The following is a 15,307-nucleotide window of genomic DNA, read 5'->3' on the forward strand; positions in this document are numbered from 1 at the left end:
CTCAGGTTTAATAAACAGAATTTATATGGGTTCACCCTCCGGACCAGCAGGTGGCGGCAGCGCGCCAGAAACCACTTCAGCTTCCGCCATGATGGAACAAAACGCAGGTCGAACTCGCCTTCGAATCATTTGTAGCTGAAGGAGCTGGAGGTTTGTTGGCGCCAAAAATCCGCTGCTGATTTTAACGGTAAATATGGATTTAATGTTCATTTTAATCCTCAAATTTAAAGTTGTACTTATCGTTCACAGTGTGTGGAAGTGTTAGCTGCCGATATTTACCACAGATGATGAGTTTATTTAGCGGATGGTTGAGGATTGATATAGCGCCGAAGTTTTTCTCCACGTTGTAGTTTCCCCACAGAAATACTCGTGTCGTCGAGTTTATAATCTTCTTAACATTTATCTCCCGGGTAAAAGTTAAATTACAGTCAACGTAGTTACTGTAAATGAATTTAAACAAAGCGACGGTGTTAACATGTTTACGGTTTGCTTCAGTTGCTGTACCTTGTGACTGAAGCAGTGAAGCTGTTCAACAGAACCGAGTTTAGGGTTAATAAGAAGAAAAAGAAAATGAGTAACAGTAAAGTAATGAAATTCAACAGTGGGTTTCATTAGCTGAGCACGTGGTGAAGGTGGCAGCCACCTGAAGGTGTTCAGCTCAGGTAATACAAAGATATACTAAACAGGAATATAGGATCATGATTATTAAACTTATATCTAGTATCTTACTGAAGGCTTGAGAATATATTTTAAATACTAATATTTCATCTTGTGTCTGTCAGTTCATCATTCAGCTTTTTGACTGTTTTGAACTTTTCTATTTGCTTCTTTAATTAAATTATTTTCATTCACTTGAATTTGGTAATTTATCAATAACTAGGAAAATCTATCACATTATTTAAGAAGTCAGACATCTTTAAATTGTTTTGTCAAAATATAAAGATACTTAGTTAGTAATATAAAACACACACAAAAATGCTTGTCCTTACATTTTAGAAGCTGTGAACCCGGGTTTATTTTTTCAAGAATAATGGGTGATGGACTAAAAGAATTGCCGATTGGTGGTTTCCCGCGCTGTGATGACGACTTTTCCTGCCATTCGTAGTTTCCACCAGAGGTCTAAAGACCAAAGATGGTCCAATCCTTCCTTGGATGTCTGAGCGTGTGTCACCCTCTCAAAACGGCTCTTCAGTTTGTAATGTCCAGGTCAATTTCTATATCGCTTAAGTGAAGCATGTTCTTCTAGGACAAATCGAGAAATTAAAACCTTCCTGATTTGAGCAAAGTTAGTTTGGGGAAAAAAATAAAATGAATAATGGTAACTTGGTTTATTTTATTTTTTACTTAAGCGCCCCCACCCCCCCCCCTGCTGCTAAAAGTATTGATAATAACAATTAGAGAAGGAAACTGCCATCCTTATCTAAACATATGAAATAAGCCACATGATGTACAGGTACCTCCATGACCTTTGTTGTGCACTGAATTTCTAATGCTGTATATCTGTCAACAGGTTTACACTGTACATCGAACACCGCAGAGAATGACCAGCGCAGACAAGATGGATGACAGGACTGAGTCCTCAAGAGCGAGAAGCAGAAATGCGTCGGCTCCACCGAACCTGGGGAGAGGTGAGAAGTTCTGTTTACTGAGTTGTTTCTGTTAGAGACAAGTACTCGATCTGGATATTTCTGGGGCAGCACAACAAACGATGAGTGGGTTATTGTGGATAATAGTGTGTTTTTAATAAGTTTCAAAGCTGCTTTTCTGCTCAGTTAGTCTGCTAATCTTTTATGGATCAATTGATGTTTTGTTTGCTCCATTGAAAGTGAACAGAAATGTCTTGTTTTGTGTGACTAGCAGTCCAAAATCCTAAAATATTCAAGTAGAGAAGCAGCTAAACCTTCACATTTCAGTCATTTCATTCATCATCAAAATAGTTGCCAGTTGGCTGTTTTTGTTTTATCAACCAGGTCTTTTTTCAGCTCTAATTCCAAAGCTGTTTTCGCTGTGATGACATTATTTCCTGCCATTCGTAGTTTCCACCAGAGGTCGACAGACCAATGACGGTCCAATCCTTCCTTGGATGTCTGAGCGAAATGATAAAAAGTCCTACTTGTCCCTTTTTAACGCCTCTTTGCTTTCAGAACTAACTCTGACTCCATTTCACTTTCAGGGTGAACGTCTCTGTGGCGGCGCTGTCGTGTCCATCAGAGATGAATCAACAGGATCGTGATCGCTCGTGACGGTCAAAGCCTGTGAACCTGGTACGTGTATTTTATGATAATATACATCTGTTCTCTGAAGTCCTGGTCGCTGTGATGATGCCTTTTCCTGCCATTCGTAGTTTCCACCAGAGGTCGTAAGACCAAAGACGGTCCAATCCTTCCTTGGATGTCTGAGCGACTGAAGGGAATAAAGATTAATGTGTCTGTTAACCTCCATAACTAAACGAATCCCAATTCTCACTCTCAGGCTGGCTGTGAAAAAACATCTGGGGGTCTGATCTGGTTCTGGTGGGGCTTTTTCTTTCATCATGGCCAAGTCCACAGAAACCCTGATGACTTTTGAAGACGTCATATAGGTGTGTATATCTGAAGAGTATTAAAAATTCGGAAATGTTTCACTATTTTCTGAGATGTTATGGACTATACAATTTGAAAACGAATGCCAATAATAATTAGTTGCAGACCTAAGTGACAAAACATCTTCTGCCACTACTCATCAGTAAAAATAAGTCGGCCGTGATCAGTTTTCCTGCTTCCCACAATTCGCTGTGATGACATTATTTCCTGCCATTCGTAGTTTCCACCAGAGGTCGACAGACCAAAGATGGTCCAATCCTTCCTTGGATGTCTGAGCGAATTAAAAGTGACTATAATCTGTTCTGTGTGTTGTTTTTTTAGCTTCACAACTAACTTGTCATTTCATGTCACTTTCAGGGTGACGGTCTCCACTGGGCGTGCTCCTGTTGGGTCGAAGAAAGCATCATCCGTGATGATGGTAATAGTCAGGTGTGTATTTTTACAGTATGTTTTGAGTTTGTATGCCCAGTTCGCTGTGATGATGCCTTTTCCTGCCATTCGTAGTTTCCACCAGAGGTCGTAAAGACCAAAGACGGCTCAATCCTTCCTTGGATGTCTGAGCGAATTCTGATCTAGTTGTGTTCACTGGCTTCAAGTTTTGTCGCTTCTTGCTCATGTTTATTTCTTCCAGCAGGTGGAGAGACGAGGAGCTGCAGTGCATCCGTTTCTCAACTCGAGAGGATTTTTTCCACATTGCAGTATTAAAGTTTTTTTTTTTTTTTTTTTAATTTCTAAAGATCCAACTGTTAACTGATGTTGAATTATACTTTTATTTTATTGTATTTCAATCGTATTTTGTCTGGAATAGACGAGGTATAAATTGTTTCCTTGAGATAATGGGATTGTTCTGGATTTTTTTTTTTTCTCAACACTGACTATAAATGTAATGAACTCGCATTTGGTTTCAACAAACTTTTTAAAAAAAATAATAAATTTGTGAATGAACTTAATCCTGTCTCATCAGTGCCTTGAAGTAAATCTCATTTAATCACTTTCAGAGCAAAAAGGGAACTACCCAGTGTTAGTGTGGTGTTACTAATACATTTCTTCTATGCAAGTATGTATAAGGGCCACATTGAGGGGAGGGGTCTGAAATTGAGAAATCAATTTTTGAGTCATTAAAAGGATGAAGTCCTAATTCTACGAGACAACTTGTATTAAAATAATAAACATCATTTTATAAGAGAAAGTGGTAATTTTAGGTTACGTGTTTTAGAGGGGAAATATCAGAAGAGCTGTAAGATGAGGAATGTGGATTTATACATATACTAGTTATACATTATATACATTAGTTATACATTGTCACGAGTGGCCCTAATCTTAAGTATCTAACATGTATGAATGGAGCAGCATATTGTAGGTGTGAAGTTTGACCCTCTGCGCCTCCCGTACACGCTGCGTCTCGGAGCAGCTGGTAAGAGGCTGCTGTCACCGCGGTGCTAACCTAGCTGTCGGCTAGCTGGCACCGGGAGAGGATATAAAAACAAACAATGGCGGGCGTGCACCCCCAAGTAAGTGAACACGAGTTAATAATTAAGCTCTTCACACAGTGAACTGTCACGGTTTATTTTTTTTATATCCTATAAATGAACTTAAAAACGGCGGTTAACGGTAACTAACGGTTCCTTAGTTAGCTAGCTAGCTAGCTAACTAGCTGCCAGGTCCAGCTCAGCTGTGAGCGAGCCGTCGGTACTCTGGCTGTTCCTGTTTCAACGTGGCAACACAGGCACTTTATCAAAGATATGAACCGCGTGTTTTCTTTATACATTATAATATAATATAATAATATTTGCTTTATATTATTAACGAGATGATGCGTATCTTGCCGTTACGCACACAGCTGTGTTAACCCACATGTAACTGTCCACTGAGAGCTGCTATTTCTGTCCTCACCCCTCTTTATTATAGGACGACCTGCTGAAGATGACACACAGAGAAAACTGGAAGTGAGCACTGTTTCTTTTTTTCACACCTAAAATAATAATAATAAAAAGCATAAATACACACACTGGAATATTAAAATTAAATGCAGTATTTTCCTCTCAGTTCATCTTCAACCCTGACTCCCTTTTTTTTGTGTGTTTTTCTGCATCTCTTTTCTTTCTCCACCCCACTCCCCTTGTTTGCCTCTTGGCAGGGTGCAGCATGAGCGGCTGCATGTGAAGCACAGGGGGCACGAGGCCATGCATGCAGAGATGGTGCTGATCCTCATCGCCACCTTGGTGGTGGCTCAGATCGTCCTGGTGCAGTGGAAGCAGCGGCACCACCGGTCTTACAATGTGAGTGGTGACGGTGCAGGAGAGGAAACTGTGACATTAGGGAAGAGATTTGTATTAACTTTAACTATTCACTCCCTCTAACTGTGTTTTGTTCCCTTAAATAAGAACATCCTGTCGCACACGTTTCATTAACCTAAACTGAAGCTGTTAGGAGCTCAGTTTCCAACATTTTAGATACTTAAAACGTCCTTTAATAAGTTAAAACATTTCCAGAGTTTAAACCCCCACATGTACTGAAAATACTTAGGAAGTAGTTTTATTCCATGATGACAACAAACAAACAGATTAATGTCAGTATGGTTATACACTGTGACTTTATACTGTGGTTAAATAATTCAGATTTTTGTATCCACAGCATCTGTCAGTTTATTAGGTACACTAAGCTAAAACTAATACAATCTAATACAACAGTGCTGCAATAAATCCTCCTTTCATGAGGGCTATAACAGTTTTTGTAGCGGCCTAAAGTAACAGTAGTGTTATTACTTTATGATTAAAGTAAAAGAATATAATGTAAATAAAAAAGTATAGTTTTAAGTAAATATTGAGCATATTAAACCATCTGTCTCCTCCACAGCTGGTGACTCTGGTCCAGATGTGGGTGGTCCCTCTTTACTTCACCATCAAACTGTACTGGTGGAGGTTTCTGTCCATGTGGGGAATGTTCTCCGTCGTCACCAGCTACGTCATTTTCAGAGCCACTCGCAAGCCCCTGTCCTGCAGGACGCCGAGGTAGGAGGAGTGATTCTTGACACCACAAGCTTCCTGAAACGCCGCTGACGTTCTTCCCTTTGTTTGTGCTGCCGCCACATGTGTTTTTGTCTTTTAATTTGAATATCTTCAAGATTTAAGCAGAAATGAAAAGCACCTTTTCTTAATAAACACTGGGTTCGTTATAGAGCTGAAATTGATCAACTGAAAAATAATTTTCTCACATTTCTCACCAAACGATTTATCAAGAAAATAATTGGAAGATTAAACAATGATAAAAAAGAATTGAGTTGCAGCCATAGTGCTTTCCAAATTTGAAATAGAACTGCAACAATTAGTTGATTGTTGCTTTCGTGAATTAGCCAGACGTTTCCATGTCTTAGCTTTATTGTACACTTATTATATATGGATTTTGAACTGTTGATTGGACATTAGATTACTTTTTAGACCAAATAATCAACTGAGAAAATAATCTGCAGATTAATGGATAATGGAAATAACTGTTACTTGTGTCCCTAGTTCTTACATATTTGGAGCTGCAAGCAATTCAGAACTAGTTCTTGGTAAATTAGCTCCATCAATTACTGCAACTCCATTGGTATTTGTTTGTTACAGTATTATATGTATTGATTGTATTCTCACTGTACTGCTATTTAGGATGGTGTACAAGTGGTTCCTGTTGATCTACAAGCTGAGCTATGCAGTGGGCGTCCTGGGCTACTTGGCCATCATGTTCACCATGTTTGGCTTCAACGTCTTCTTCAGGTCAGCAGCTACTGACACACATAATAAGCCTAGAATATATTTTAACTCTGTTTTAGGGGGGAGGGGTGTTAAAGTACTGGCACAAAACCAAAGACAAACAGATTTGTCTGTGACTGTTTGGTGCAGATTCACAACTGAAACCTGCAATAAAACGTGCTTTAAATTCAAGTATGTGGTCATTACACTTTGGTGTCGGCACTTTAACAGCTCTTTGGCTGGCTCAGCAGTTAAACAGTAGATCTCTCTTCAGTTGCTGGATATGTATGGCCAAGCAGAGTCTTTAAAGATACCCAGTGGAAGTCACTTGTGTCAATTAAATGTTTCAATTAAGCGCAATTTATATGAGCTTTATTTGCGAGACATTAATTATTTACGCGTACTAAGAGACGACTTCTCTTTTTTCTGTGTAGGATCAAGGCAGAGGACTCTATGGACGTAGGAGTAATCATGCTGTTTTATGGTCTTTACTACGGCGTCATGGGCAGAGACTTTGCTGAAATCTGTTCTGACTACATGGCTTCTACAATCGGGGTAAAACACTGATTCCTCATGAAAAATGACTCAACATTTCCGTGCTAGTATATTACAAAATAATATATGGCAAATGTGACTTTAGCACCCAAGATTGGCTCTCCATCTCTGGGTCATAACACATGAAACAAACATTTTTGGCTTCAGTGCGACTTACACCTCCAGAAGATATATCTCTGATGTCTATTAAGAAATATGATAAAATCTGGAAAAAAATGCGATCATTATAACCCCAGAACTTGCCTGAGAATCATCTTGTTTTTAAGTTTTCTTCAGTATCACAGTAAACCGGTCATAGCTGTCTGTACGTCCATGGCTACACTGTAAACAGGAACTGCTAATAACTAATTCGGCACACTTTTAATGGTGTCAAATTGCCAAAATGAAAACTAATATAAGTTGTAGTCCACTGTTGTAACTCACTGCATCCACGCCAAGATCATACTTCCTGTTTACAGCCCCCAAATTAGAGCAAGATTTTCCCCTAAGTAAAAGTATGACAAAGATGAATCATAATAGGAATGACAAAATGCATGCGTTTGACTTTTTCATGTTTTTCAACATTATTATTATTACAGATTGCATTACAGATATTTCCCCCTGTGTTTAAAATCTGTGGACATTCCTCTAACTGTATTAAATAAATACACTGTTGTCCTTGTATGTGTGTGTTTCCAGTACTACAACAAGGGAGGCATGCCCAGCAGGAGCCTGACCAACGACATCTGCGCGGTGTGTGGTCAGAAGATCCTGGTGGACGTGGAGGAGGAAGGATTTATAGAAGACACCTACCAGCTGTCCTGTGGACACTTGTATCCTAAAGCTGCAGGAAAAAAAACACTTTTTATCTGCTGCTATCTTTTGTCTGCTGAAGTACTGTGAGCTACTTCTCCAAAAACAGACAAATACTTTTCTCTTCCACTGTAAAAACACTCCAAACTATATGGCAATAGCCAAATACACTTTTATTTTTAGTCTTTCTGCCTTAACTTGCCCCGCCCCTTCAGGTTCCATGAGTTCTGCATCCGTGGCTGGTGCATCGTGGGTAAGAAGCAGACCTGTCCGTACTGCAACGAGAAGGTTGACTTGAAGAGGATGATGAACAACCCGTATCCTTCCGTTGTCCCTGTGTGGTAGGCTCAGTGATGGGGAACTGATTTGCTCTGTGGGTCAGAGTTTGTTAATAACTTATTTCACTTCATGTATTCATTTATTATTATAATAAACACAAAAACTAAACAAAAATAAAACATAATGTGCACCCTAATTAATTTTTATATAAGGTATAACTATACTTTATACCCTTAAACTTGTTCATAGATCACCGCTCATCTATCTGAACACACTCCTTAATTCCTTTTCCCAGCTGGGAGAAGACACATGTCCTCTATGGGCAGTTGCTTGACTGGCTCAGATACCTGGTTGCCTGGCAACCCATCATCATCGGTATCGTTCATGGGATTAACTTCACACTGGGCCTTGAATAGAGCCCAGAGGAGCGCCTCCGTAAGTACGTCTGGAGTGGAGTAAAGTGCGAGAAACGTTTGGCAGCGAACTGTCAAAGTCAGCGCGACGAGGAACTGACTCGGGCTGCTTCTGTAGTCTTTTGTTTCTTCACTACTTGTTCTTGGACTGAACGCTTGCAAACTTCCCTGCAGAGCGACCCCAGGTGGCCTTGGGTCTCTGTGTGCAGAGGACACCTTGATCCTGAAACTGCTGCCAACTCGAACAGAAATATTTAAGCACAGATCAAGTATTTGATCTTTTTGAAATGTTTGACGCGAGAGGAAGATGTGTCTAGTTTGGAACTTATGGAAACACTGTCTCATGCATGTTGATTTTGTTGAGATAAACTGTTGCTTTACTTTGTACTGTCATAAAAATGCCTTTTTTTTTTTTTTTTTTGCACTCCTCACTGCTGGGTCTGTTGACACCACTAACAAGTTTCTACTCAAACTCTTCTTTTATGAAACTTGATCTGCATTTTGAAAGCTGCAGCTCTTTGCACTTTGATTATGGAAAAGGACAATTCAGTCCAAATGTTTGTGGTACACATAAAACCTGTTTACATTTCATGTAAATTAGTTTTTTTTTTTTTTTTTTACTTAAGTTTTATTTCAGTATCTTCTCATTTGTATGGAGCTAAAGTTGATGGTCAGTGGTCAGCTTGTAGCCGTTGAGTATATAGCAGTTAGTACGTTATTGGCGGTTCCAAACAAAGACAGTGCAGATGAACCTCCGTAATGTAAACCAGTGTAGAAGAGAGTGAAACTTCCCTTCAGGGATCAGTTTTAAGTATCGTGTTACAAAATGGGGGATAAAGATCAGAGAAGAGAGGTAGAGTGTACTCTTGGCTTACGTGTGCCCCATAACTACAGTAGCCACACAAACATTCAATAATAGGAGTTTTAATGGGTTTTTATCAGATCCTTGAAATGTTTTCTGGTTCAACAGGAGGAAATCTTTCCTTTGCCAAATCAAGTAGATGTTGCTTTCTTATCCAGACTGCTGCTATTAACTTTGTACTGAATAAATCTAACTATAAATGTCTGTCAGTCTATCTTTATTTCTTTCTGTGAAGGTTTTCAGATGAGCAATTCTGGAGGAACCAAAAGTGAAACGCTAAACAACAAGTCGGTTAGGGCCGGAGCGGCGCATCCATGAAACTAATGTCATCGATAACGACAATGGCGAGTAGGAAATATGACTGGGCTAGTTTAAGCATGGATTCCCTGGAAAACAAGCAGCAGCTACAAAACCTAGCACAGGATCATCTAAAGTGTAGAAGTTTTAGACAGACCTAAGATCTGCAAACTGGAAATGGCTTAACACAGCAGTGCAACAACTTTGCACGGTCACTTGAAGCAAAAGCATATCAGAATGCTCTGTTTAAGACTCAGCAAGATAGCACCATATTGTTTACTTTGGATCCCCACCCAAGCATACTAGTTTATTTTAACAGCCACCTATCAGTGAGAAAATGGCTTGTGATTCTTGTTGCAGTTTGTATATTGTTTCTAATATTTTCCTTGTTGATGCATAAATCATTATTATTAATTCATTGTTATTATTATTATTTGTTTTTTTGTTCCAGTGATGAAATAAATCCATGTCAACCTCATCTTAGGTTTTGAAATACTGATTCTCCACTTCAGGGGATAGGATTACAGTGCAACACAGCGATTAAATAAATTTACATTCACCTGCCAATTTATTAGGTACATCTAGATGAAACTAAAGCAGTGTAATTCAACCGCTTTGCAATAAATCTTATCTTAATGAGGATTATTTTGTTCAATTTTTTATTGAATCGGTCAAAAATGATGTTTGTTTTAGTAGTCATTTTGGAGGGTGTAATATGTGAAGCTGTTGAACTGTACTAGGTTATACTGACAGGTGTTCCTAATACTTTGTCCATCACATTTACACGAATTAAGGGTTGGCAAAATATTAGGCACTCAGTATAAATCTGCTGAATCAGGAACAGTCAACTGATAAGCCTGCTAAAAAAAAAAAAATCCTGCATTGATTTAATGTAAAATATACACTCATTATTTTCTGTGAATGTAACTGGTGTTAGGGGAGCAGAAGTACCATGTTTCACTATTTACAGTCTCCCTGTGCAGCCCATGGTCTTTCTAGATTTTTCTAGAAGTACCGCCCGTGCCTTCTGTGGGAGCAGGACCGAACCATCTCATGTAAGTAGAGGGGGGATACGGAGGCTCTCTGAATATTTACTGTTTGCCAAGAACAAGAAAAGAAAATGAAACCGTTACTTTTATGAGTATTTAACAAATACAATATTAAATGTATGACGATTGATTAATAATTTAATACTGATGAAAATTAACTAATGCTCTAATATTGTTTTAGTGCCCCTGTCAGTCACGGACTATTAGGATCGTCCAAACCTTCCTGTTCTTTTCATACGGCGGGAATCTTCAAATCCATTCATCGTCCACGTAATCTGCTGGACTGCAAGGTGTAAGGTGTTTGCTCTGAACCTGAGAGGAGGAATTTCGGGCGTTTTTCCTGGACTCTGGCGCCATTGTGACCAGAACAACGAAAGTATATCCACAACTAACAGGTAAAGTGACCAAGAAATTTTATTTCAATTTGTATTAGCTTGCCAGTTGTTAGCAGCTACATTCATATGCGCATAGTGATTGAAATTCACGCCATTTTGTTGGTTAACTTCTGAAACAAGTGATTTTTCCATAAAAGTAAAGGGTTGATCTTTTATTTTTATTTTACCTTCACTTATCTACTTTAATTGAACCCCCTTTGAACAGCACTGCAGTGAGGCATTTAATTTTATTTATTTATATATGACCTGTGAACAAGTAGGCACATCTTGCAATAATCTCAATTTAGTGGCATTTGTCAAAACTCTGGCAAATAAAACCACAACTGAATAGCTTGGCGCCACTTGAGTTCAGTAAGGAAATGTTTTTTTGGAAGGAGCAATGCTGAAGTCAGCTTCCTGTTTGGTGATTCCTAGGAAAGAGAAACTTAACTGATCTGTATTATCATTGTGTTTTTGAGAGGGAGGGGAAAGGATATTAGGATAAGGATATTAAAATGGGACAAAGTGGTGAAAATGTGTGAAGGAAAGTAAAGGAAAAGCACAGGCACATCGCAGTAGTGTGAATGGGTTAAACATAAAGAGCGGGAAGCAGAAGGTTGGAAATTGCGACATAGATTAGTTGTCTGATTTGGTGTGCGGTAAAAAGGATCTGACTGCACTGCCCAATGCCCTTGACACTTGTTTGTTGCCAGCCCATAATGTGTGCTGAGAGTGAGTCATTTCCTCGTTTATTACACATTTAGCAAATTTGACTATGTCCTGAACTTGGATCTTTATTGTTTATCTGTGGTAGGGAGTGAAACTCTGTGCTCCTTTAGTCCCCAGAGCCTAGTACTGCTCTGTAACCACTCCCTACGAGTTTGGGTGAATTAACCATCACAGCCTGTTTGTGTACTGGATGCCAAGGTGACTCAACTCTCTCCAACCAGGATCTCTCTGGAATAAACTGTGTATAACTTACTCAGTGGGCTGGTAGCAACATGTCCTTATCAATGTCAAGGTGCCACTGAATTGTCTTTGTTTGATAAAATGAACATCAGTCAATTTTTTAATTTGAAAATCAGGTGTAAGATGTGAGTTAGCCAAAACCTGTTCATTGCTTAAACATGTTTTAACATCAACTAATTTTATTTTTGTGATGTTAGGTGTAAATGCCTCCCAAAATGCCTCCCAAAAAGCATAAAGGGCAAAAGGATATCAGTTCCTTTTTTCCGAAGAAAAGTGTAAGTAACCATTTCTGTAATCAAGGCTTAACAGACATTTATCATCTTTAATATTTGTGACTTGTGTAGCCTTAATTTTGGTTAAAGTTAAGCCATACTTCTTATGCGGGTATCATTTCTATTCAGAAGTAGCCACAGCATGTCTAACTGATTTGTTTGTGTATGCATGTTTTTATTAGGACGATCCTGGCAGCAGCAGTACAGAGAAAACACAGCTAGGTGGAGCTACAGCCTCTCAGGTGAGCTCTCTGGCATTGAGAAATGGTTTCAGGTTTATGAGGTGATTGAATAATTTGGAGTTTTTACATAGATGGTGGGAACAAAATATTAGAAACACGATTCAATATACAACACAGTCCAGCACGACACCACCATCCACTGTGACCTCAATGATAACATAAAGTAGAATCGTCACCTTTTTGACAGTGTCAGCGAAAGTAGACTACATGTAAGTATACAAGTCCTTTTAATGCAATCACATTCATACAAAACACCAGGCAAAATGGCAGAGACATTAGAAGACAAAATGTCGAAGCAAATGGCTCTTATATTAAAGAGAGATAGCCATCCACAAAAAGAAGTTTGGTAGGTTTTAAAGGATAAGACATTACAGTTTAAAATGAAGACAAAGAAGTATTTGAGTAATTTAAAATCAATTAGTTGCTCCTCGTGCATGAGCACAAAATGCAATAAGAACCCGCTCTTAAAACCATTGTGCCATTTTGCTACTGGTGCTACTACTTTCATGAATGAGGTTCATGATTTTTTAACATTAACTCTAAATCTTTTTCTCATTTTGCAGAATGCCACAGGCTTTCAATGGAAAGTGAAGGAAGAGAATGGCTTTGACGTGAGTAGACTGTGATGCACAGAATAAGCAGCATTTTTATCAGAACAAGGGCATCTAACCTTTGCTTTGCTGCTGATTTCCTGCAGGGCGAACATTCACATCATTTCACTGTGAAATTCAGTCGACATGGCCCTAAGGAATACAACGTGAACTGTCATCAACCTTGCACGGTGCTCGAGGCAATAAAATCAACTGAAAAATACAAGGAGAAGGTTAAATGTGCAGATGCAAACATTATAATTCAGCTGGGTAAAGAGGATAAGGAATCTATTGTTCCAACACATTTCCCTTGTTCTTGTATCAGTGATGATGAGTGTCTGATCATATCATGTAAAAAAGAAACGATCGAAGAGGCCCAAGACCAACAGAACAAAATAATATATCCAAGAGACAGATATATAGTCTTCTTCATAGATACCATAGGAGGCGTGAACGCCAAATCAAAGGAGCTTTTTAGAAGCAGTGTTGTCAAACAGTACAAGACTCTCTGTGTTTATGGAGAGAAGGGTATGACTGTGGAAGCAGCTCTGAAAAGAGACGGTCGCTTCATTGATGACCTCGGCAAATTTAGTCTGTCTGACAATGAGAATCCAAATATTCTCACTGACTGTACAGTAACAGTTGACAACCTTGATCAGAAATTACTCAAGATATGTCTTCCACTGAACAAGAGAAAAAGTGATGAAAAACAACAGGAAAAGGAAGGTGCATCAAATAATTTACAAAACGAGCATGAGACAAGGTCAGTCGAAGATGTAGTGAAGCAGAGTGGAGTCAGTGTAAAAAGAGCAGTAGAAAAGTCGGGCAGCAACAACACAGACGAGATTTATGAGATACTGTGCCAGCAGTTTCCAGATCTGAAAAAATGGATGGAGGAAAGATTCTCTGGTAATTCGTATGAGGAAGAATTGACCCTGAGGAAGGAAGACTTTGGAAAGATCCAACAGTCTTTTAGCGAAGTTCACAGAGTCAGGAATCTGCTGAAACTGGGCGAGTCAGTTTGTAAAGTCGTTGTTAAGGATGTTTGTCAGGGAACAGGCTTTGTGCTGTTTGATAACTTTATCCTGACTAATGCACATTTATTTGAAGATAAGGTTGATGTCAAAAAGTTGCAGCTGGATGTAGATGTGTGGGCTCTATTTAACTATGATGATCCTGAGCCTGACACAAACTTCTACCACTTCAGTTGTGAGAAAACATTAATTGACTTTGATGTTGAGCTAGATTATGCCATACTGGAGCTCAACCCTGAGGGCCGAAGCAACAAACAAAGAAGAAAGCCAAAGAAAATAAAAGTACCACCAGGGCTCCTGAAGAAATTTGGTCCATTGCCTCTGAAGGGTGAAGCCTGTATCATTGGTCACCCAGAGGGAAGACTGAAAGAAATGGATTCTACATGTATCATTGAGAAAGAGAAAAGGCTAAAGGCTATCAATGATCATTTACAGCCTTACACAGACAGTAAGTTCATCATCCAGTCAATCAATCAAGTGCTCAAAGCTCAAGGCATTGAAAACATAATGATGGGTGGAAGGGATGCAGAAAAAGTAGTGACCTATAACACTTTCATGTATCACGGCTCCTCTGGCTCCCCAGTGTTTGATGCTCTTGGCCGAGTTGTTGGTTTGCACACTGCAGGATTTACCTACGATACCAGTATGTTCGACCCAAAGCGTAAAGAGAGTGCGATAGAGTTCGCCCATCCTCTGCTTACTATATTTAAAAAGTTTGTGGGTAATCTGATGGAAAAGGAGAAAGAGCAGCTGTTGACGAGAATTGAGAAGGAAGCGGAGGAAAACAAGCACCTAAAAGAGGTACTCAAGGCTGAGAGAGCAAATCATGAGGAGCCAATGGAGACAAATTAGGTATAAATTAGCTTCTCCAGGAAGTCGCTAAACACATCTGGCTTGACTTTCTTCCTGTGCTGAGACACACCTGAGAAAGCAGCTGAGGCCAGCCAGCCTTTGCTTGTTTTCTATTTTATTTTATCTATCTTATTTTAAATGTTTTTACTTATTCTATGCCTCTGTAAACCTCTTTTGAAATGCTTTGTTTTTGTGTTTTAAATGAAATTCCAGGCCATAAACATATTTGTTCTTAATGTCTTGCCTGGTGTAAAATAAGGGTTAAATAAAAGTAAGAACTATATATCATGTACTTAAGGTCTTTTTTATATAATTCTTTGCCTCTGTAAACCATTTTGAATTGCCTTGTGTCTGAATGTTTTTTTGTTAATAAACTTGCCTTTGCATGGAAAAAATGCAGATCCCTCATTCATT

The 15,307-nt window shown here is 39.0% G+C and overlaps 2 protein-coding genes, 1 long non-coding RNA gene and 5 other non-coding genes across 9 annotated transcripts; all 8 read left to right on the forward strand.

Annotated features, from left to right (window-relative positions):
• Positions 1-56: 56 nt before the first annotated feature.
• On the forward strand, positions 57-3,532 carry LOC130164796 (uncharacterized). 2 transcript variants are annotated; one of them, XR_008826662.1, is made up of 6 exons: positions 57-187; positions 1,511-1,628; positions 2,174-2,264; positions 2,473-2,581; positions 2,940-3,011; positions 3,214-3,532. It is a non-coding gene; the product is annotated as an uncharacterized LOC130164796 (long non-coding RNA). The 2 variants fall into 2 exon arrangements; XR_008826661.1 differs by having other exon boundaries at positions 3,217-3,532.
• Positions 1,072-1,164, forward strand: LOC130164991 (small nucleolar RNA SNORD14). Its single transcript, XR_008826683.1, has one exon. It is a non-coding gene; the product is annotated as a small nucleolar RNA SNORD14 (small nucleolar RNA).
• LOC130165006 (small nucleolar RNA SNORD14) lies at positions 2,003-2,095 on the forward strand. The gene has a single exon (XR_008826698.1). It is a non-coding gene; the product is annotated as a small nucleolar RNA SNORD14 (small nucleolar RNA).
• LOC130164990 (small nucleolar RNA SNORD14) lies at positions 2,311-2,403 on the forward strand. The gene has a single exon (XR_008826682.1). It is a non-coding gene; the product is annotated as a small nucleolar RNA SNORD14 (small nucleolar RNA).
• Positions 2,769-2,861, forward strand: LOC130165005 (small nucleolar RNA SNORD14). Its single transcript, XR_008826697.1, has one exon. It is a non-coding gene; the product is annotated as a small nucleolar RNA SNORD14 (small nucleolar RNA).
• On the forward strand, positions 3,053-3,146 carry LOC130165007 (small nucleolar RNA SNORD14). Its single transcript, XR_008826699.1, has one exon. It is a non-coding gene; the product is annotated as a small nucleolar RNA SNORD14 (small nucleolar RNA).
• Positions 3,533-3,977: 445 nt separating the features above from the next.
• On the forward strand, positions 3,978-9,418 carry rnf175 (ring finger protein 175). The gene is made up of 9 exons (XM_056369763.1): positions 3,978-4,093; positions 4,491-4,528; positions 4,720-4,861; positions 5,439-5,593; positions 6,230-6,337; positions 6,748-6,868; positions 7,547-7,680; positions 7,876-7,977; positions 8,235-9,418. The coding sequence occupies exons 1-9, from the start codon at positions 4,073-4,075 to the stop codon at positions 8,353-8,355; spliced, it is 942 nt and encodes a 313-aa protein (XP_056225738.1). The 5' UTR covers positions 3,978-4,072; the 3' UTR covers positions 8,356-9,418.
• Positions 9,419-10,838: 1,420 nt separating this feature from the next.
• Positions 10,839-15,288, forward strand: LOC130164527 (serine protease FAM111A-like). Its single transcript, XM_056369318.1, has 5 exons — positions 10,839-10,955; positions 12,101-12,178; positions 12,358-12,417; positions 12,981-13,028; positions 13,115-15,288. Exons 2-5 carry the CDS (start codon positions 12,107-12,109, stop codon positions 14,891-14,893), a joined length of 1,959 nt encoding a protein of 652 aa, XP_056225293.1. The 5' UTR covers positions 10,839-10,955; positions 12,101-12,106; the 3' UTR covers positions 14,894-15,288.
• The last annotated feature ends 19 nt before the right edge of the window (positions 15,289-15,307 follow it).

This window comes from Seriola aureovittata, chromosome 23 (assembly GCF_021018895.1).
Source record: "Seriola aureovittata isolate HTS-2021-v1 ecotype China chromosome 23, ASM2101889v1, whole genome shotgun sequence".
NCBI lineage: Eukaryota > Metazoa > Chordata > Actinopteri > Carangiformes > Carangidae > Seriola > Seriola aureovittata.